Source organism: Pristiophorus japonicus, chromosome 12 (genome assembly GCF_044704955.1).
Source record: "Pristiophorus japonicus isolate sPriJap1 chromosome 12, sPriJap1.hap1, whole genome shotgun sequence".
Classification (NCBI taxonomy): domain Eukaryota; kingdom Metazoa; phylum Chordata; class Chondrichthyes; family Pristiophoridae; genus Pristiophorus; species Pristiophorus japonicus.
Window position 1 is genome coordinate 9,772,606 of NC_091988.1, and position 23,706 is coordinate 9,796,311.

The window sequence follows — 23,706 nt, forward strand, 5'->3', positions numbered from 1 at the left end:
CTTAACTCGATTCTGTGCATGCACAGAAGGGCAACTTAGTATAAATAGTTGCTCTGAAAAAATTATGTAAGCTGAGTGAACCACTGTGATTTAACTACCTGCTGTTGAATTTACTTCGGCTAATCTTTGATCTGAATAAACTGATTTGTTTTACTTTGTCAGTGTTGCACAGTCTGTCAGGTAAAGAGACAAGTACCCTATAGTTAGCATTTCCAGTGCACATATTAATAGTAAACAGTTTAATTCGTCACCTGGGGCATGGCAATACCCACATTACATGAAAGGTCACGTTTCAGTTCATAGGAAGTGTGGGCTTTTCTGTGGAAATGGTCCCTTGGACTGGGCAAGAGAATAACTATCTGGAGAGTGCTTGAATCACTAAGAGCTAAGAGACTTCTAAATCTTTTTTCGAAGAAACTCTTAAAGCCTAGATTTTCAGATAGGAGCATCGATTTATGTTTGAAGGAGAAGGCGACAGTGGATAACTGCGGTAGCAAAAGAAAAATCTTTTTCTGCTCTGTCGGGAGTTGGAAAGTAATTAAGGACTGTGTAGGTTGAAGGTTTCTTCAGGGCAAATTCAGGTTAACTCCCAGGATGTCAGAGGTTTTAAACGGCTACTTTGCTTCAGCCTTCACTCCAGTAGACTGTGCTCCGTTACCATTAATACAATGCACAGTTGACTCCATAAAGTTTTAAGTATCAAAGTGGATGTCGGTATAATCCTGGGAAAGAATAAGGGATCTCAACAGATTGAACTGCTGGACCTTCAGCCAGGGGTGCACGAGAAGATGTAAGCTGTGCTCCTCATTAAGCCCCTTGTTTATAAATTTGTTTGGGTCAGGGATTCTTCCCGCGGACTGGAGGAAGACTTGGTGCCAATAATCAAAAAGTGCAGTAAGTCAGTACCGGAAAATACATGCCCATGAGCTTGACTACAGATCATCATCATAGGCGGTCCCTCGAACGAGGGTGACTTGCTTCCACAAGAGTTCACAGATGTTTCAATGAAGGACCCGATGTTCCAGTCCTGAACTCCAATTGAGGGGGTGGAAGATGCCTGTGTGGATTTTTTTAATGTATGGTAATCGTTGCACACCAGCCACCACACAGGCTTGACAGAGCTGGGTCTTTCTCCAGTGGCAAGGGTTGAACCAGGTCGATTGGAGACCTGCCCTGCTGCACGGACCTAGTGTGCACACATATACCGCAGTGTGGGCAGGCCCGTGCTACCCCTTGGCCCTCGGCTCTTCTGGGCCCCATACCCTTTGACTACAGATACAAATACACTGTATGACCACCTGAACAGACAAGGGGTTTAATAGTGTCTCAACATGGCTTCTAGGTATATAGGAACGGGAGTAGGCCATTCAGCTCCTCGAGCCTGTTCTGCTATTCTGTTAGAAAGAAATACTTGCATTTATATAGCGCCTTTCACGACCACCAGACGCCCCAAAGCATTTTACAGCCAATTAAGTACTTTTGGAGTGTAGTCATTGTTGTAATGTTGGAAATTAAATCATGTCTGATCTGTATCTCCGCTCCATTTCCCTGTATCTTTCCCCTTTTCCCTTTGTATCCTGTTGGAACAAAAATCTAGGAATGTTGGTCTTGAAAATTCCAGTTGACTCCGCACCCACAGCCTTTTGGGGGAACAAGTTCCAGATTTCCACTCCACTTTGTGTGGATAAAATGCCGACTAATTTCACTCCGAACTGGCCTCACTCTAATTGTAAGATTATACCACCTTCTGGATTATCCCATCAGAGGAAATTTACTCAATGGAATACTTTATCATTTTAAATACCTCAGTTAGATCAACTGTCAACCTTCTCAACTCAAGGAAATACAAACAAGCGCATAATGTAACCTGTCCTCACAATTTAATGCTTTAACCCCTATTATCATTGTGGTGAATGTGCGCTATAAACCCCTTCAAGGCCAATGTTTTTTTTGAGATTCAGTGCCCAAAACTGAACTCGGGACTCCAGATGGGGCCTGACCAAGGCTGTGTACAACTGAAGCATTCTAACCCTCTAGATAAAGGTTAACATCCGACTAGCCTTTTTGATTACTTTTTGTCTCTATGCACAAACTTTTAATGATTTCTGATAACGGTCATGTTTTGCCAACCTGATGGAAATTTTTGAGGATGTCACTAGGTTGGTGGATGAAGGTACACCAGTCAACATTAATACTTGAACTTTCAAAATTGATTTAACAAGGTATCGCACAATAGACTACTTTATAAGATAGAATGCTGTGGGATTGATGGGCAGATCTTAGGTTGGCTAACAAATTGGTTGCATTCATGTAGGTTATTGTTAATGGTAGTGGTACTGTGTGGAGATCGCTTACTAGTGGTGTTAGGACAATTCTTCTTCACAGTCTTGTTGAAGGCATTGGGGGAACACTGCATGTTCACAGATGATGCAACGATTTGTGCGAGTGGAAGAGACAAATGATTCTAATTATATCTGGATGGATTGGAGTAATGGGCCTGCACCTGGCTGATGTCATTTAATACAGATAAATGTAAGATTATCCAGGTGGGTAGGGCTAATGCCAAATGTGTGTGTGTGTGTGTATATAATGCAGAATTCCAAACTTAGGTCTTCGAGCAGTAAAGAGATTTGGGTGTTTTAGTGCATGAATCTTAAAGTTCACAATTAGTGCCACAAAGCTGTAGAAAAGGGGAGTGGAGTATTGGGCTGTATAGCTAGGATAAACCAATGAAAAAAAAGTACTATGTTGTCCTTGTATAGGACCTTGGTTTGTCCTCAGCTGGACTACGGAGTCCAGTTTTGCTTGCGTCACATGGTGGCTGATATGGAAGCCCTGGAAAAAGTTCGAAGGTGAGCCACTAGATTGGTGCCCATCTTAAAACAACAATAGCAACAAAATTTAGATTTACGTAGCAGTTTCCAAGTATAAAACCGTTTCAAGATGTTTCACAAAAGTGTCATCAGACAAAAATCCTTTCGTTAAAATGATTGGCTTGATAGCTGTGTCTTTTTGCTGTTTTAAAAGAAAAAGCATAGATTTGAGGAGATTTCATTGACGTCTTGAAAATAGTGACGAAATTAGATTGTGTCCATTTGTGTTGGCCATTGCTTAGTTGGTGGCACCCTCGCTTCTAAGTCAGAAGATTGTGGGTTCAAGTCCTACTCTAGAGACTTGAGCACAAAAAAAATCTAGGCTAATCCTCCATACACTGAGGGAGTGCTGCACTGTCGGAAATGCTGTCTTTCGGATGAGACGTTAAACCGAGGCCCCATCTGCCCCCTTCGGTGGATGTAAAAGATCCTATGGCACTATTTCGAAGAAGAGCAGGGGAGTTATCCCCAGTGTTCGAGCCAATATTTATCTCTGAATCAACATCACTAAAGCAGATTATCTGGTCATTATCACATTACTATTTGTGGGAGCTTGCTGGGTACAAATTGGCTGCTGCGTTTTCTACATTACAACAGTGACTGCACATCAAAAGTACTTCGTTGGCTGTAAAGTGCTGTGGAATATCAGGTGATCGTGAAAGGCGCTATATAAATGTAGTGCTCTAGTGCAGCCTTTGGCTGCCTGAGGAAAAGAGTGTTTGAAGATCAGGCCCTCAAATCTGCCACCAAGCTCATGGTCTACAGGGATGTAGTAATATCTGCCCTCTTGTATGGCTCAGACATGGACCATGTACAGTAGACACCAAGTCACTGGAGAAATACCACCAACGATGTCTCCACAAGATCCAACAAATCTCCTGGGAGGACAGACGCACCAACATTAACATCCTCAATCAGGCCAACATCCCCAGCATTGAAGCATTGACCACACTTGATCAACTCCGCTGGGCGGGCCACATAGTCCGCATGCCAGACACGAGACTCCCCAAGCAAGCGCTCTACTCTGAACTCCTTCATGGAAAACGAACCGAAGGTGGGCAGAGAAAACGTTACAAGGATCACTGTTCTCCTGGAACTCGCTTTGATCTCCTTTTGGGGGAGGGTGGAGAGAAATTGCCTGGATTTGTTTCCTGAATTAGCTGAGGATTTTCCCCAACCCCTCCTGAATTAGCCAAGGATTTTTTCCCTCTGAATATTCCTGAGCATAATTAGAGTTTTTTTGCGCCTCTCATGAGCTTCTATGTTTTATTATGTTAAAGGAGCTATATAAATGCAAGTTGTTATGTGGCTGCAGGTTGTGTGGATGTGGGATCACGATGCTCAGTTGCAGCATGACTGTATGGGCAGGCTTGGGGCGTCAGCTCGTCTTTTCCTGTCCATTTTTTGACAATTCTGTTTCATTTTTTATGAAAGGGATTCTTTCAGTTTTAAGGCTGAGAAATGGCAGAGCCTGGTTTTACACTTCAGTTAGAAAAATTGGATGAAATTGGAATTTATTCCGATGATCAATCACTGCGATTTCAGAGGCGACTGAAGGTTCCAGCCTTCACAGCTTCCCTTGTTAAAATGAGGCTTTTTGGCATCCACCCAATAAAACTGCAATATTTTAGCCCTTTAACCGGCTCTGCAGCCTGGCTAAGGCGCTACGAATCATTGGACATTTTGTAGCCAGCAATAAATAACCGAGAATGTAATTAATTTTGTGTCCGATCACTCCTCTGCCAGACTCTTTAATTGCTGCCCTCCGGCAATTCTTTTCACTTAGATGGAAACCTGGTTAGTTCTCGGGGGAAGTGTGATGGTATGTGACTGCTGTCGTTTTGGATGAAGTGCTTTGAGAGGAGGTGCAGAAAGAAGCTGTTCAGTTTGAGGCAAATTGTGCGTGACATCTGTGCGATGATGCTGCTGAGAGAAAGCAGACAGTCCTGGACTCGAGTATTGAGGTGTTTCAAATGATTGAGCAGTAATGGGTTTAAATTATGTTGTGGCTTTCATAATCAAGGCACAGAAGGGTTTCCATGTTGTTTTTAAAAAAAAATTAGCATCATTGGAAATAGTAGTGACATGATTGATTTAGCCCAGCGTTCACCTATTGTTGAGCCTCGTCACCGACCAGAACAGTGATTCATTTCAATCAGAACTTCTGTGTGCTGAGGGCAAAGGATTAACCTGCAATCGATGTTAGAGTTTTCATTCACTGACTATCATGGGAGAACTTGGGATAAATGTATTTGGCTTTGTTTACAATTTGACTTAAGAGAATTGAGTGCTCGAGTTCCATTTACAGTGCCAGGTTCCACATGTCTCTCAGCTCTACCTTCCTGCCATCTCTTGATTCCTCCACTGTCTGTGTTGTCAGACTGCTGGTTCGACGCCAGTCCTTGATGACCTGACATTTCTTCCAATTAGACACCAGGAAAACCAAAGCTTTTGGCCCCCGCCACAAACTTCCACTCCCTGCCCACTGTCTCAGGCTGAACCAAACCGTTCGCAACCGTGCCGTCTTATTTACTGAGCTGAGTTTCTGACCCCATATACTCTCAAAGACCACCTACTTCCACCCCTGTAATATCACCAGTCTCCGCCCTGCCTCCCCTCATCTGCTGCTGAAACCTTCATCCATGTTTGTTATCTCCAGACTCGACTGTTCCAATGCACTCATGGTCCGTTTCTCATCTTCCAACCTCCATAAACTTAAGTTGCCCATATCCAAACTTGTACTTCGTCCCGTTCACCTATTATCCCTGTGCTCGCTGACCTACATTGCTCCCGGTCCAGCAACGCCTCGATTGTAAAATCCAAGTGATTATTTGCACGATCATGTTCGTGTCCTTCTACAACATACACACGGTCCCTTTTTGTGCATGCACATCCCACCTCTTCTGTGCATGGGCAGTACCCCACGGATCCAGTTCTAAAAGGGGGGTTGAGAGCAAATACGTGATCCAGATGGTACGACTCGATGAAATATGGAAGTCGCAACACTCACCATTCACTTCATACCCAATAAACCTGTTAATAATCTGTGTCTCACACACAATGCCCCATCTTGCGGGGGGTGGGGGGAATGGGAGGTCAGGAACTCGTGGGTGGGGGAGGGGGGCGATGGTCGGGGTGGGGGGGGGATGGGGGGTGATGGTCGGGGACTGTCGGGGTGGGGGCGATGGTCGGGGACTGTCGGGGGGGAGGGGGGGGCGATGGTCGGGGACTGTTGGGAGTGAGGGGGGGCGATGGTCGGGGACTGTCGGGAGTGAGGGGGGGCGATGGTCGGGGACTGTCGGGAGGGAGGGGGGGCGCGATGGTCGGGGACTGTTGGGGGGGCGATGGTCGGGGACTGTCGGGGGGGGGGCGATGGCAATGGCGATTGTCGGGGGGGGGTAATGATCAGGGACTGGGGGGCCAGAAGGGGTGGTGGTCGGGGACTGGGGGAGGGGGGGGGCAATGGTCAGGGACTGGGAGGGGCGGGGGAGAAAGTCAAGAACTTGGGAGGTTGTGGGGTGGTGGAAGGAACTTGTTTGGGGGATTGGAACAAGGTCTTAACCCATGAGAGTGAGCCTTGTCTGTTCCAAGTGAGCTCTGTTCTGTCTGGAATCAGCAGTTAGAATGGCTCGAATTGCACTTTGCAAAGAGAAACTGCTGGATGTGTCTTATCCTCCAAAGGGAGCAATCAGGACTTGTCATCAAGGCAGCCCTATCAGAGCTTTAGGTGTTACAAATAAACGCGTCCTTTTAAAATTCCCATCCAAGTGTTGAAATCCCTCCATGGCCTCTTCCTCCCTATTTCTGTAATCTCTTCCAGTGTTACTACCCTTTGAGAACTCTGTGTTCTTCTAATTCTGGTCACTTGTTTCCCAATAACCACCCCCCGCCCCGCCCCAATTTCCTTTGCCAATCACTCCTGCCATTTAAACCCTGAGCTCTGGAATTCTCTCCACCTCTCTCCTCCTTTTAAGGTGCTGTTTAGACTTGTGGTTGAGGTGCCAATCAAGTGGACTGCTTCGTCCCGCATGGTGTCGAGCTTTATGTGTGTTGATCCAGGCACGTGGGGAATGTTTCGTCCCACGGCAGGACTTGTGCCTTGTAGGTGGTGGAGAGACTCTGGGAAGTTAGGTGAGCAGAATACCCAGTCTCTGACCTGCTCTAGCAGGCACGGCATTTATGGTCTGGTCTAGTTGAGTTTCTGGCCAATGGTGATTCCCAGGATGTTCATCGACAGTTTGTCATGAATATTGTCCAGGACACTGCGAGAACTCCTCTGCTCTTCATTGAATCATGTTATGGCGTTTCCTACGACCACCTGAGAAGGCAATAGTACCACTGCTGTTGGAAAACTAGAAATGTCACCTAACATTCATCGTTGCTTTGAGTTCAGTTTGTGCCCCAAGGTTTGATTTGTTACCTTCCACCAATTCCATGCTCATTCCACTACAGACCCTTCTTTTGTGATGCTTTCATTGATTGCGGTTGAAATCTGAGCTTTTTAGACTGAATTTGCCAGCATTTTTGCCGTAAACATTCTGAGCCTTCAGAATATGGCACAGGTGATTGATTATTTACCACATTTTCACCTCGGTTAATGGTGAAACAGTTAGCAGAGCAGGAAAGAATGCTTCAGCTCTTCAGTATCCATCTATCAGATCAGCTTTTATTAAATGGCAGAGCAGGCTCGAGGGGCCAAATGGCCTACTCCTATTTCTTATGGAACAGCCTTTTCTGGTCCTACAGGCCCAGGAATTTGAAGCAGCTCTAAGATGCTGAATTTGTGCACAAGGACAAGGTAGTCGTCATCATAGGCAGTCCCTCGAAGCGAGGCTGACTTGTTTCCACGCCAAAAAAGGATGAGTTCACAGGTGTTTCAATGAAGGACCTAATATTCCAGATCTCAAACTACATCCTGAAGGATAGAAGATGCCTGTGCTTGGATTTTTTTTAACGTGTGGTGGCCGTTGCACACCAGCCATCACACGGGCTTGACAGAGCTAGGTCTTCGTCCAGTGGCAAGGATTACCCAAGACTAACTGGAGACCAGCTCTGCTGCACAGACCGAGCGCGCACATATCGCAGTGTGGGCTGGCCTGTGCTGCCCCTGGCCTCTCCTCTTCTGGACCCCAGATTCACGCCTCTCCTGGGCCCCGGTCACTTCCCTCGACAAACTCTTGCCGCTCCTTCGCCCCTCCTACTGTGACTGCCCGCACTGCAATCAGCGACCTGGCTTCGCAGCCGTCGTCCTCCTGCAGCGGCATGCCGCGCACGCTGCTCCCACCAATGGCCCCGGCCTGCTGATGGTCTTGCAGGCTGGGACCACCCCGATTTCCGGGCCGGGCCACAGCACGCTGCTCTCTCCAGTGGCCCCGGCCTGCTGATGGTCTTGCAGGCTGGGATTACCCCGATTTCCGGGCCGGGCCGGGCCATCGCACGCTGCTCCCTCCAATGGCTCCGACCTGCATCCAGATCTACCTTCCTGCTGCCAACAATCTTCACCTGCACCCTCCTGCTGCCAAGCTTCTTGTTCCCCAATTTTATCCTTAAAATACTGCACTAGTAGCTTGCAGAGTGAGCAAGCTAAAAATTAATTTCAGATCACTTAACATGGTGGCTGATCCCGAGACAGCTGGTTGATGCTAAGGCCTAGAAATTGGTCTTGGGTGGTGGCGGATTGGTCCCCCATTATGCGCAGCTCCTGATACTCAGTTTTATTGACTACAGTGGAACTGTAGATCAGGCGCTGTGTACAACGGGCGGCCGATCCAATACCCCGCCGTTTTGCACCACCACCCCAGATGAATCTCTAGGCCTAAATATTTTTACACTACACTAAACAGTCAGCCAGCCTTATGCATATCAGACCCCAAACAGATGGCACAGCAAGACAGTCGAGCAAGACAGTTGCGCTACACAGTAAAAGTGTCTCTAAAGTGACTTTTAAATTAGTCAATCCAGTTTGGAGTGAAATCAGGAAGTGTTGTTTCACACGAAGGTTAGTGGAAATCTGAAACTCTCCCTCCCCAAAAGTCTGTGGATACGGGGTCAATTGTAATATTCAAAATTGAGATCAACGGATTTTCAATTGGCAAAAGTATCAAGGGATATGGAGGAAAGGCAAGTTAATGGAATTGAGGTACCGATCAGCCGATTGAGGTACCGATTGCCAGTTATAATGCAGCAAAAACGTCATAAAAAGACCATCACAGTCTCCATCTTCTACGAAGAGAAGAAATCTGAAATCATGGGCACAGGAATAGCCTGTCGAGTCTGTTCCGACATTCAAGGTCGTAGGGAACTAACGGGAGTTGCAGTGGCCTGATCAAAGGAACACTGTGAACCACATCTTGGATATTGCTGTATTACTGAAAGTTTTTGATGTGTTGGAACACAGTGTTGCAAGGACTTTGAAATAAGTCACGTGGTGCAACTTGGGTTCATTAATACCCCAGCTCAACCTATTGACGGCAGAGAACTAACTGGTCAGAAGAAGGTTGAAGGAGACATTTTCCAAGAAAGAAATGTTTGGATAAAAAGCAACATTTCTGAAGTATTTTGGGCCCGAGTTGGTGCTGCCTCTGCGGATCCAGAGTGTGGTTAATGGAAGCAGTAAACAATACTCACTTGGTTTAATTTGCAATGTGGAGATTGACTCAACTTAAACTGCAGGAGTGTTTTTAAACAAAGGGAGTGATTAATGCCTGTTAACCACCCAAGACAAAGCTGGTGACGATTGATGAGTGGTAGCAGGAATGTGGCGTAGACTGAAGATAGCTGGATTGAGCGGTGATCTTCTCGTTAGGTATCAGAAGATGCTGGGAATGTAACAATGCTGTTAAGCTGATACGGAGGCCACATCATTAGAGTTCTGGAAGGATGTGTCTGATTTTCACACCCTGGTGGTCTTATTCATATAAACTGCTAAAAGATATAGAAATTAGCATATACTTTCTCCCCCCTGCCTCTCTCACTGCATTGTGAGCTATGAGTTTTATTCATTCAAATGCCATTCTTCAGGTAAGGATGGTGTGTATTTTTCTGTCTAGTTTTTAGCGTCATACACAAATTCCATTTTCAAAGTTATTTTCCCATCTGCCGAAGCCTAAACAGGAAGAATTAAATCCACGATGATGATGAGAATTTACTGTGGAAAGTGCGACATTGAGTTTCATAGTTTTCCTCTGACCGTATTTCACTGATGGGGAGTTTCTGTACTTGAGCAAATGTTAATGAATGTATACTGAAGCTCACCTGTGAAACCAGTGCAAATGGGACCACCAGCAGATGTTCTGGGAAGCACAGTGCAAGTGAGAAAGCACAGAAGCAATAGGTACTCTGAACAAATACTGTTCTCCTTGTTTCGACCACGCCTTGAACGTGGGTGCCAAGTGAGACAGTGACCTGTAGGCTGATGGGCACGAAATCTAAGCCATGTAAGGGTATGAACTGTAATTGCATTGAGGTCTGTTTATATCTATGCTGACTGGGTATAAAATTTCCTTGCTGCAAATTGGAGGCCTTTGGGTTGAGTTAAGTTAATGTTTTAGCTTGTCGGTTACATCAATTGTGTCAAGGAGATAGCATTGGTAGCATTGACATCTTCCATATTTGTGGACTGCTCTGGTCCATTGCCCTTTCACCTTTTGGAACCTATTTAGAATCCACATCAAACTGATGGAATGGAAGATAAATATCCCTTTCCCCAGGCAACAACAACTGTCCTTATTCTTCGAGTTTATCCTGTCAAAAAAAAAATCAATGTTAAAAACCCCTTTAACTAGGTAGTGATGGGCTACGGCAGATAATTCTCCCGTGCTTAACATTAAGCACCACTTTCGTAAGCAAGCACTTGCACGCTGAGCACAAGTGTGATGGTGCACGCAACATAGCCCCAATTTTGCCAGTGATTTTTCTGCCGCTAAAGCTTAGTTAAAAGATTCCCCAATGTTGGGGCGCCAGCGTCTACTACCAGCGGCAGCATGTTTGGCGCCATACATTCTGCTGCTGGTGTACATGTAAAAGAAGGTTACGCGCCATTTCTGTACGTAAGACAAACTTTCACCACAAAGTTTTTTAAACCGGCGCACAGACCCTAGAAGCACCATAGTTATCGAACTTACCTGCAGTTAGAGAATCCGTGCTGGCCCGGTCCTATCCCCGGCCGAAGGGACTCCCTGGCTCTTATACTTAAACTTTTAGGAAATTTAAAAAGACAACATGAACTATATGGAAGTTTAAAAATGATGAATGTAAACTTACCAATAATGCTGCTCCTGCGATGATAACTCTAAGCAGGCCATAAAAGAAAAAATCTTCCTTTTTCCAGCGATGTTCTTAGTGGCACAAAATCTTCCAAGAAGTCCAGGGAAGCCTTGTGCATCTAATAGATTGGGAAAATCAGCAGAAAAATTGGAGGAGTTGTCTTAAACCAGCAAGGCAGCCTTCTCGTGATTCTCCACGCAGTCCACTCCAGCCGCTGTTGGCTCCAGCCAAAGGTCCTCCATCCACACAGTCCCCACACATGCTGATTTTTTAATACTTTGTATTGCGCATGCGCAATTAGTTGCCGTTTTTTTTTTGGAGCGCGTGTGCTGTGTGTTTGAGGCACACACTGAAAGCCGCGCTCTGCGAGATTGACTCTGGTAGCGCCGGTGCGAGATGGTGCATATGCTTGAAGAAAATTTGCATTTGTTTTTCAGCGTACAGATGAGTGTGCGCTATTATTTTTAATTCGGGGAAACTTGGGCCCAATATGTGGTGATATTGTGCTGCCTGGGGTCAAAGTGGACACTCTTGTTGCTGTGATTTGCTTACTGGAGATTACGCAAGCTGTCTTGTGTCCTCCAAGCTTTCAGATAACAGAACAAGAATCAGTTTGGCAGACCATGTGGCTGAGGTTATAATTTATATATCTGGTTTATTAAAAATTAAAACCTGACAGTTGTGAAAGATCAGCACAGCAGATTCTCCTATGTTGCAGCATATCTTCCCAGAATGATCAGATGTGACTCTTTGTAAAGCTTTGTAGTAATATTGAACCTGGACCAGAAGATTGACACTTTCGCTGAGCCACCCGTGGAGTGTTCACCTGCTTAATTCCATATCGGTGGAACATCAACAGCCATTGCCTATCAGATCATTTCCTCCGCCTGAGGAGGGAGCTGTCAGTCAACCACTTTCCACAGAGAAAGCCTTGGGGACAGTATCTGCCATGAGAGCTCAAATGAAGTGTTGCAGGCAATCGAGATTTACTCACCAATCAAACGGTCTAATGGCACTTGTCAGGTTTCTTGCACAGCAAATGTGATCGACAACCCAGCCTTTGGGAATGATAATATACATGTAGCGTCTAGACCTTGTAATATCACTCTAGACCTGGGGTGATTCAGTAAACACTCAAACTTTTTGGGGTGACTGCCTTTATGCACCAACACGAACAAGGCCCTCTGGTATTTCCAGGCATACGTGACGACTTCCAAGTGGTACCCGCACAAGTAATAAAACATTTCCTATGATATGTAACCGAACAGATTTTGGATCTGTCACCGTGGATAGAATTGAAATAGCAAGCAAGAAAGAACTTGCACAGTTGCTTAGTATTTACAGCTCAGAAACGGGCCTTTCGACCCAGCAGGTCCGTGCTGGTGTTTATGTTCCACACGAGCCTCCTCCCGTCCTTATTCAGCTAACCCCATCAACATATCCTTCTACTACTTTCTCCATCGAGCTTTCCCTTAAATTGCATCTACGCTCTTCGCCTCAACTACTCCCTGCGGTAGCGAGTTCCACATTCTAACCACTCTCAGAGGGTGCCGAGCGCCTCGAGTCTCATCGCCGAGAGTATGCAGAAACCAAGCACAGGTAGCGGAAAGAGCGTGCGGCAAACCAGTCCTACCCACCCTTTCCCTCAATGATTATCTCTCTACCTGTGACAGGGACTGTGGTTTTCGTATTGGATTTGTACAGCCATCTAAGGACTCATGTTAAGAGTGGAAGCAAGTCTTCCTAGATTCCGAGGGACTGCCGATGATGATGATGAATACGCCCCCCCCTCTTCCCTGCCCAAGCTCATACACGACCAATTGCATCACCGTCAGCGTTGCTCTGAATGAACTGAGTTCACTCAGCACAGACTGTTGGTCAAACATCTGACTGTCCTGGTCTGCATGGCGCATTGCCACAGAGCCATCGAGGAGCGGAACAGCTGTGATGCATTACTTGACACACTGCCTTATTAGACACGTTGCAGGCTAAATTACTAGTAACTACAAATTTTTACACCAGATGTTTGCATGCCAAGAGGTGTTTGTTCAACCTATTGAACTTTGAATGGAATGGAGGTGAAATCCCCTGAAGCAAATGACATCTGTGTAGATTCAAAGAAAATTCTCTGTTCCCCTGGGCTTTTCACCGTGGGTGACTTTTTATCTTGGAAATTTCATGTTTTTTTATTTAACATCTCTGCACTTCATCTTACTTTATAGTTAGTTTGACAGTCCTCTTGTTTATTTTGTTTAAGGCCTGTTTCAGTGATATTCCAATAAAAACATGAGCAAATGCTTCTTTCAGCATAAATTAATTTATGATGTGGTTTTTTTTGCAGGATTTGTGTAGCTTCTCTCGTACTCATCTGGAGTAATTATGATAACTCCTGCCTTTGAATTAAGTCAGGAGCCTAATTTCCTCACCATCATAATCCATGTCCCATATGCAAAGATTAATGAAGTTGACCTGTACATTGATGGAGTGGACTTCAAGTTTTATGTCAAGCCATATTTCTTAAGGCAAGTACTACAGTAGTGGGATTTTGAGTACTTAGTTTTAATTGTCTCAATTCTACTAATTTTTGTTACGGTACATTGGCAAACCTACTTGTCACTATTTCCTAATGTGTTAACGCAGTGTTTTAGCCTTATAATCTGAAGCATGTGCTCTCCTTTTCTGAACACAGATTGACTCTTCCAGGAAAGATAGTGGAGGATGGCAGAGAAAAGGCTTCATATGACGCTGATGCAGGTATGGATGTTAAATATATCGCTTACATTGGCTTCAATCTTTGATCAAATGTTTTCAAGTGGTTGTAAGGATGCAAAATGTGATAATGGAATAATGAACTGTTATAATATCATTGAAGCTGTTTTTAGAGCACAGTATTTTAAAATCAGCCCAGAAGCACACTGTGTCTTTGTGAAAGAAAATATATTTTTAGCTTTCTTATTGAATTTGTCCTGGATGTAACTAACCAAGTCTTTTGACATTTTAACCATGGCAATTGTGTATATTTATTATACCTATAGTGGAGTTTTCTTTCAGATTCATATGCTATATTTTTTTGTGTGTGTGTGTGCTGTATTTCTGTCCTCGGTGAGCAGCGGTTAAAGCATCATTTTTCTGCTTTACACCCAGCATCGATAGGAGCCACTTGGCTTTTTGGTAGTGATGGGAAAATTGATCAAAACCGGATAAACTCCTATGATTAAAAATACTCCGCAACGGAAAGAGATTTGAATGGAGTTTGGGTCTTTTAATGTTTGGTGTGTTCAATTTCTTCTGAAACATCACCTCGGGGCCAGGTTTGGCGGTTTTTATGTTCCCAGTGGTTTTCCATAACAGTAACCAATCCTTCTAAAGAGACTTAATATGTTGACACCACTTTTTACTGAAAACTTCTTGGGCGGTCCCTCGTATCGAGGATGACTTGCTTCCACACCAAAAAAGGATGCGTTCACAGGTGTTTCAATGAAGGACCTGACATTCCAGGTCCCGAACTACATATTGAAGGGTGGAAGATGCCTGTGCGTGGATTTTTTTGCGTGGACACCAGCAACACTGAGCACACCCAGCCCAAAGGGATCTTTTTGCCCTGTGTTACTGCAGCATTTCTGTTGGGAGTTTTAACGCGCCAGCAAATGGATTAATAGAGCTGAAATCCTGCAATAGAATTTTAAAATAAACTTGCAGAAAGGAAGGCATCCGGTTGATGTCGTGGACGGGTTAAGTATTTAGCACTGATCATTATTGCTTCTTCCTTCTAGCAACCCAGATAGAAATGACTCCAACCTGTTGTCTCTGCCTTCTGGCACAGTTGGGAAATGAGCAATTTGTTGGCCTGTTTTACTGGCATGTACTCTCCCGGAGCCCTTATTAATTTTCTACAGCTGGTATCAGAGTGAAGAAGCAAATGAGAAATGACAGTTCATAATAGTGCTCATCCCAAAAGAAAATGACTTTGACGTACATGCCGAGAATCACTAAGGTGAATCTCGAGCCCATTGTACCTAACTGCCAACCTCAAAAGAGTACCTGCTTCTGTAACTTTATCTTCTTCTTTCCTGTGCTGTTATTCCTTGCATGTCTTCAGTGAGATTTACAAATCAGTGCATTGTCCTTTGTCCGTGTTGACTTTCAGTCCCAGTGTGAAATGCATTTGTGCATTCTGAACTTTGTTGCTACTGGTGCAAATCCACAGCACAAATCTAATGTGGTACGAATTACCACTGGCTTGGTAACCTCACTGAAGGGCCACAAGACTGGCACGAGAAATACAAGTGTGCCTACCTCTTCGACCAAGCAGTGTCACCCCAACCATTGTCTCCTCCCATTGGCTCCAATTCTTTCCTCGTACACCTTTGTTGAAGCACCTTTTGTGAGATGTTCTTCTGTATTAAAAGCACGATGTACATGCTAATTTTCGTCATTCGGATGAGCCGTTAAACCGTCTGCTCTCAGGTGGACATAAGAGATCCCATGGCACTATTTCGAAGAAGAGCAGGGGAGTTATCCCCAGCGTCCTGACCAATATTTATCCCTCAATCAACATAACATAAAAAACAGATTATATGGTCATTATCACACTGCTGTTTATGGGAGCTTGCTTGACGCAAATTGGCTGCCGCGTTTCTTACATTACCACAGTGATTACACTTCAAAAGTACTTAATTGGCTTTAAAGTGCTTTGAGATGTCTGGAAGTCGTGAAAGGTGCTATATAAATGCAGGTCTTTTAATTAACGCAATCAGTGATAAGAACATAAGAATTGGGAGCAGTACTCGGCCCCTCGAGCCTGCTCCGCCATTCAGTAAGATCATGGCTGATCTTCTGCCTCAACTCCACTTTCCTGCACTATCCTCATATCCCTTGATTCCATTAATGTCCAAAAATCTATCGAACTCTGTCTTGGAGGCTCAGTCTTTGAATATATCCGTGTCCTCTGGGGTAGAGAACACGAGTGAAGAAGTTTCTCGTCGTCTCAGTCCTAAATGACCAACCCCTTATCCTGAGACTGTGACTCCTGGTTCTAGACTCCCCAGCCAGGGGAGACATCCTCCCTGCATCTATCCTGTCAAGCCCTGCTAGAATGTTGTATGTTTCAATGAGATCACCTCTTATTCTTCTAAATTCTAAAGAATATAGGCCTAGTCTGTTCAATCGCTCCTTATAGGACAGTCCCCCCATCCCAGGAATCAGTTTGTTGAACTTTTGTTGCACTCCCTCCTTGGCAAGTATATCCTTCGTTGGGTAAGGTGACCAAAACTGTACACAATACTCCAGGTGTAGTCTCACCAGGATCTGATATAAGTTCAGTAAGACATCTTTACTCTTATACTCAAGATGATCTTCATAAAAGTTATTAAATTTTTTTGCCTCAAGTTGGGGGTATTTAATATTGATACTGGATATAAAGTGTGAAGAAAGGGAGAAAAAAAAAGTACATTTATTTAGCGAATTTTGTGTGCTGAAAATGTCTCAACACTTCACAGCCAATGAATTATTGTTGAAGTATGTTGCTTTGTGGACAAATATGGCAAACAATTTGCATACAGCAAGGTCCCACCACCATTGAGACTTATTTTTTTAAATTGTATTGACAATTCAAAGTACTAATCACTTACAATCTCAACCTACTTGTAAAATTAGAAACAAGTAGCATGAAGGAAGATTTCTGTTGTTGACAACGTGCATAAAAATTGTAAATGCATTCTTTGTCGATATGTGTACATTTTGACCATAAATAGCTAGCAGTGAAAATCTCTCTTTCCCCCATGTGTTAACCTATGTTGCTACTTTTAGTGATTTATGTATTTGTACTCTCAGATCCCTTTGCTCCTCTGCCCCACCCTGACTCGCACCCTCCAAGTAATAAGTGACCTCCCTATTCTTCCCACCAAAATGTAATACCTCACACTTGTGTTGAATTTGATTTGCCAATTGTATGCCCATTCTGCAAGTTAATTAATGTCCTCCTGTAATTTGTTGTAGTCCTCCTCAGTATTGACTTAGTATTGACAATTTGGTGTCATCTGCAAATTTAGAAATTGTGCTTTTGATTTCAAAGTCTAAATCATTAATATAAATTATAAACAACAGTGTTCTACCCACCTTCTACCATTGTGAATAGCTACCCTTTACCCCGACTCTCTGCTTTCTGTCTTGAAGCCAGCTAGCTATCCATACTGCTACTTGTCCCCTGACTCCGCATTCTCTGACTCTTCTTCATTATTCTATGATGTGGTGCCTTATTGAAGACCGTTTGAAAATCTAGATATATTACATCTCCTGCGTTACCATTGTCTACTCTCTCTGTTACCTCTTCAAAAAGAGGCAACAGACAATAGGGATATGGTAGCATAGTGGTTGTTACTGGACTAGTATTCCAGAGGCCTGGATTAATTATCCAGAGACATGAGTTCAAATCGGAGATGGTCTTTTATATTGGTGCAGTCAGTGTGAAGCTTACTTGATAATCTATGGCTATTGCCTGTACTGCTATTAAATTTCTACAGATTGGAAAATATCCTGTCAGCTCTTCAGTTGGCAGTCAGAGGACTGTGAGCAAACAATGTGTTTGAGTCCACAGAAGTGGAGCTCTGCAGTTCTGCACAAAGCAGTGATATAAGCAGGCAGTGCAACCAGCTTCCTAACTTAAAAATCAAACTTCACCATTTGAAAGATCTTGCATCTATATAGAAGCTTTGACGTCATCAGGACATTTAAAAACTGCTTCACGGCCAATATAGAGATAGATAGAGATAGATTGTTGTATGTCAAGTCATATATATGCAACAACTTGCATTTATAAAGCGTCTTTAATGAAGTAAAACGTTCCAAGGTGCTTCACAGGAGCGATTAGCAAACATTTTGACACCGAGCCACGTAAGGAGATATTAGTACTGTTCCAAAGAAGTAGGTTTTAAGGAGCATCTTAAAGGAAGAAGAGAGGCGGTGAGGTTTTAGGGAGGGAATTCCAGAGCTTACACAAGGTAAATATGTTTTAAAATAATTATAGTTCAGATGGAGCCTGGAGCACAACTGTTTTTGAGAAGACACAGGTTTTTTGATCTGTATGTGACTTTACCCTAATTATATTTGGCTGAAACCTGAACAGTATGCAAGGAAAATAATAGTAAAATGCTGCTGGTGCTGGAAATGTGATATTGACTATTAAGAGGTTTGCATTTCTTTTGAAGGTGGGAGAGAATTTTCAGATTTGGTCGTCTTCAACATTTTCAGGGTGTTTGAGGTTAAGCAGATGGAAATCTTGAAAATACAATTAGCATATATAATAACTACATCTTAAAAAACTTGTACTTCCAAGCACATTCTTTCTGCACACTACAGAAACACAAAGGCTTGATAAGCTGAAAGTACACCTATAAGAATTTCTGTCAGCAGTGACTTCATTCAGAAATGACCATTGTTCGCTTGTTGAATGCAGCAATTGAAGAGCATGAGGAAATAGGATGCGTTTATTTGTAACACCTAAAAGCTCTGATTGGGTCTGCTTGATCACATTACTGATTGGTCCCCTTGAAGGATAAAACACACCCAGCAGTTTCTCTGGAAACTCTTTTGAGTTAACCTGCAAAACATAAAACATGTATCCGTGCCACCCGACCTGGATGACACACACAAGACATTTACAAGGCCCTTTTTTGTTTTTTTTTGGTTTTTTTTGTGGTTTTTTTTTTTGGGGCACTAAAAACAAATTTTTCCTTTTTCCAGTGCCCCCTATAAAAGGAGAGGGGGACACTAAAAGCACCGGCAATTAAAACAAATTAAACTTTAAAACGTAAAATCAAATTAAAATTTGGTTGCCGGGCGTGATGATGCACTCCAGTCCCTCCGGTGCCCACCTCTCGCGGAAGGCCGCGAGCGTACCGGTGGACACCGCGTGCTGTATAATTCGAAGCGCCCTGCCTACGTAATCAGTGACTTTGCAAAGTGTAATTCGAGCTATTCTGACTGCTGACTCCAGACAGAATAGAGCTCAGTCTCACAGGTTAAGACTTTCTCCCACCGCCCCCCAAACAAGTATCTGCCCCCACGCCCCTTGCCCAAGTTCATGATCTAATTTCCAGTCCCCCCCTCCCAGCCTGCTGACCTACTCCCCCACCCCAAGTTCCTCACCTATTCCCCTCCAGCCCATGTTCCTGACCTTCTCTTTCCCCCCCCCCTCACCTTCCCCCCCTCTCCCTTCCCCCCTCTCCCTTCCCCCCCCTCCTTCCCCCCCCTCTCCTTCCCCCCCCTCTCCTTCCCCCCCCTCTCCTTCCCCCCCCTCTCCTTCCCCCCCCCTCTCTTCCCCCCCCCTCTCTTCCCCCCCCCTCTCTTCCCCCCCCCCCTCTCTTCCCCCCCCCTCTCTTCCCCCCCCCTCTCTTCCCCCCCCCCCTCTTCCCCCCCCCCCTTCCCCCCCCCCCTCTTCCCCCCCCTCTTCCCCCCCCCTCTTTCCCCCCCCCCTTCCCCCCTCTCTCTTCCCCCCCTCTCTCTTCCCCCCCCCCTCTCTTCCCCCCCCCTCTCTCTTCCCCCCCCCTCTCTCTTCCCCCCCCCTCTCTCTTCCCCCCCCCCTCTCTCTTTACCCCCCTCTCTCTTTACCCCCCCCTCTCTTTACCCCCCCCCTCTCTTTACCCCCCCCCTCTCTTTACCCCCCCCCTCTCTTTACCCCCCCCTCTCTTTACCCCCCCCTCTCTTTACCCCCCCTCTCTTTACCCCCCCCTCTCTTTACCCCCCCCTCTCTTTACCCCCCTCTCTCTTTACCCCCCTCTCTCTTTACCCCCCTCTCTCTTTACCCCCCCCTCTCTCTTTACCCCCCCCTCTCTCTTTACCCCCCCCTCTCTCTTTACCCCCCCTCTCTCTCTCTTCTCCCCCCCTCTCTCTTTTCTCCCCCCACCCCCCTCTCTCGCTTTCTCCCCGTCTGGTGTCAGTTGGTTCCATAACAAATCTGAGCGTCTTTTATGGGAATTGACTCCAGGATAATCCTAAAGGATTGGCAATCTTACTCCCTTGTGTCCTGAACTAGATATGTGTGTCTTTTGCAGTGTAGCTATTCTATCTGTCTGAAGGCAGATCGAGTAAATGCTTTGTGAAACCAGGCTTTATAATCAGATTCACTTGCTTCAATCAGAACTGCGCATCTTGATGTAATTAAAACCTACCTCTTTAGCAAGCTTTTTGGTTACTTGACCTCATGTCACCTTCTTTAACATGGTGTCACTTTTTGTCTGATTACATTCCTCTGATGCAAGTTGGGATGTTTTACTACGTTAAAGATGCTATAGAAATGTGTTGCAATGGCAAAAAATGAAGAATATGCTCTGCTTTCTCACAGCAGTAGGTGAGGAGAAACTTCTTCACTGAGTTGTGAGTATGTGGAATTCTCTACCACAGAAAGTTGTTGAGGCCAGTTCGTTAGATATATTCAAAAAAGAGTTAGATATGGCCCTTATGGCTAAAGGGGTATGGAGAGAAAGCAGGAATGGGGTACTGAAGTTACATGATAAGCCATGCTCGTATTGAATGGTGTTGCAGGCTCGAAGGGCCGAATGGCCTAATACACCTATTTTCTATGTTTCTATATTAATGGATTTGACTAAGATGTCTTCGAACCATCCCCCAGCATTTCTAACCTCAGTGAAGTCCTCGCAATTTTCTCTTTAACAAATCACAACTGTTGTGGCAGCATTGTTCAGAGTGTCTGTCTGTTGACCCACTGGAACAGCTTTTAGTCAAAACTGACTGCCCACCCAAGTGTGGAATGCACCAGCCTAATTTGGCAGTGACCCCTGCTGAGTTCTAATGAGTCGAGTTATTGTAACAGCAATGCGCTTCAATAATCCTAGCAACTGCCGGAAGCTGAGTCAGACTGAGCCGTGATCTTGTGTTTGATCCAGAGATGAGCTTCCGACCCCATACTCTCACGTTTGCCAGGACCACCTACTTCCCCCTCTCTAATATTGCCCGACTCCGAGCCTGCCTTTGCCCATCTGCAGCTGAAACCCTCACCCATGCCTTTGCTACCTCGAGAGTTAACTATTCCAATGTTCTCCTAGCTGGCCTCCCACATTCCATCCTCCATAAATTTCTGTTCATCCAAAACTCAGCTACCCATATCTTAACTTGCACCAAGTCTCGTTCACCCTGTACATGCTGACCTATGCTGGCACACAGTCCGATGATGCCTCAATTTTAAAATCCTCATTCTTGATTTCAAATTCCTCTGTTTCCTCGCCCCTTCCTATCTCTGTAACCTCCTCCAGCCCTACAAGCAATGTTCCCGCTTATTTTCTTTGGGCTGTGCGGCCCTTTAACCTGCTGTGCGGCTCATTCAAACTTGCGCACATGTGCGATTTTTTTTTTGCATCGCACGGATCCTCGAGACAGCCGCGCAGCTGAAAGGGAACATTGCCGACAAGCCTTAGCGATCTCTGCGTTCCTCCAATTCTGGCATCTTGTGCATCCCTGATTTTAATCTCTGCACTATTGGTGGCTGTGCCTTCAACCGCCTGGGCCCCAAGCTCTGGAATTCCCCCTCAAAACCCCTCCGCCACTCTACTTCACACTCCTCCTTTTAAGATGCTCCTTAAAACCTACCTCTTTGGCCAACTGCCCTCCTATCTCCTTCTGTGGCTTGTTGTCAAATCTTTTTTTTTATTGATCACACTCTTGTTAAGTGCCTCCAGTATTTTGCTACATTAAAGGTGCTATATAAATGCAAGTTGTTAATCACTAGAATGTTAAACTGGCATCCATTTTCCCCAGTGTAGTGGTTCCGATGCGTTGTCCGAGTTGTATTCTTCAACCTGCCGTCAATTAATTTAACTCCTTCAGAATTGAACTCAGCTCAATATTAGCATTTTTAACACTTATTAAATCAAGATACTGTCACAAATCCTTTAATGTGAGTCATGAATATTTATTTTAGCCCTAAAGAGCAATTTAAAAACATTCTGGACTCTTTCAATGAAAACAACATGTTGATCAAACACAGGGTTTAGTGACTTTCTGGATGGTTCCAGTGGGAGTTTCTATTTAGGTAGTGGCCAAACAGATGTGATTGTATTAAATATTTGATTTTAGAGTAAATGATCAAATTTAATTTTAAATAGGTATCAGGGAGAGAGAACATAATAAAATTATAACGTTGGATTTTATAAACACAGCTGAACTGGTAAAGGAATTTCAATTTCCTTGCGTTTCAGATGTAGTGTTTGATAAGGCAGTATTGGATCAGGCTTACGATGACACCACAGACCACGAAGAATGACATTCGAGTAGCATATGAAGGTGATCTAAATCTAGAGATTGGTACACTTTCCTCATCTTCTCAGCTGGACCACAACTACTTTGTCAGGCACACCACCTTCGGCACTGAAATGTCTGTTTATTCTCTGTAGTGTGGGGTGAGTGTAGCCTCGGTTTAACAGTTAATACTGAAACACACTAATTCACTTAGCCGCATTAAATGGCCACCATATTTCCAATGCTATTGACTTAAAATGTACTCCAATGTATTTTCCATTGTTTGAAGTGCATAGAAATTTAAAATCCTGACCAAAAGAAGGAAGAACTCCACGCTGAAGACACTGGGGCAGTGGTGGTAAATTCAATACCCCGGTTACCATAATACTGATACATTTCATTGGATTATTTCCTGCCAAAAACGACTGTCCTTTGTCCATGTTAAGTTAACTTCTGAGTGTTTTTTGTTTGCAGGAACTTTTACGATAAAGGTTCCGAAAGAGACGCCTGCGGAAGACTTTGCAGGGTTGGATATGCTGACTGCACTTCTGGCACCAAAGGGTTCAAGATCTGCAAAGCCACTACTGGAAGAGATAGGTATATTTTCTGCAGTCTTAGTGTGCCGCCTTCCTCCTCTCCCTTTCCATTTGCTTACTTAAATAAAACAGCGATAAAAGCTGTTTGAGCATCTGAATGATAGAAACTCCACCAATATTACTGACTGGCTAGGGGTGATTGTTGAAATGTCCTTCCCCGGCCTCGGAGGCAGTATTGAAAAGCGCTTTGCTTGGGAGACTGTCAGTAGGTAAACACAGGTTAATTGTTTCTCTTGACGTTTTTGTTAGTTGCTATGGGACGTGTCTAACTCAGTTGGTCCTTTCTCCCATGAGATCCGCTGGAATGATGGATCTAAGAGGAGCTGCAGTAAATAGTTTGTGATTGTCTGGAATGATGGATCTAAGAGGAGCTGCAGTAAATAGTTTGTGATTGTCACTTAGGGAGTCTGTGTAATTTATCGAATTTGAGACATTTTATTTAATTATGTTTAAAATTGGCTTCTGGTGTTTGAAGCTCTATTCGAAGTCGAGGTAGTACTGGCAGCAATGGTAGTAAAAGAGTACTTATAGCTGCAATGCTGAATTAAGACCTCCTTCCAGCTGACCGTTACTTTGCTTCAGCGAAAATAATGTGGCATGGTTCTTCTTTCCCTGATGTGTGTTGGATCAACCCCTCAACTGAGCTCTGTTAGCGCATCACAATTAGAAATGAAAGGAAGAAATATTGCACCATGCATTGAATTGTGTTCCCGTTGCCTTTT

General features: G+C 44.5%; 1 protein-coding gene across 4 annotated transcripts in view; it reads left to right on the forward strand.

The window, feature by feature from the left end:
* shq1 (SHQ1, H/ACA ribonucleoprotein assembly factor) overlaps positions 1-23,706 on the forward strand; it is a 112,298-nt gene that overhangs the window by 10,166 nt on the left and 78,426 nt on the right. For 3 of the 4 annotated variants that reach the window (XM_070895162.1, XM_070895164.1, XM_070895163.1), the window contains exons 2-4: positions 13,480-13,660; positions 13,828-13,892; positions 22,863-22,985. In XM_070895162.1, the coding sequence (XP_070751263.1) occupies positions 13,518-13,660; positions 13,828-13,892; positions 22,863-22,985 (331 nt within the window). In that variant the 5' untranslated portion in view covers positions 13,480-13,517. Of the gene's footprint in view, positions 1-13,479; positions 13,661-13,827; positions 13,893-22,348; positions 22,550-22,862; positions 22,986-23,706 lie in introns of those variants that run through there. The other variant, XM_070895166.1, reaches the window with a different exon arrangement.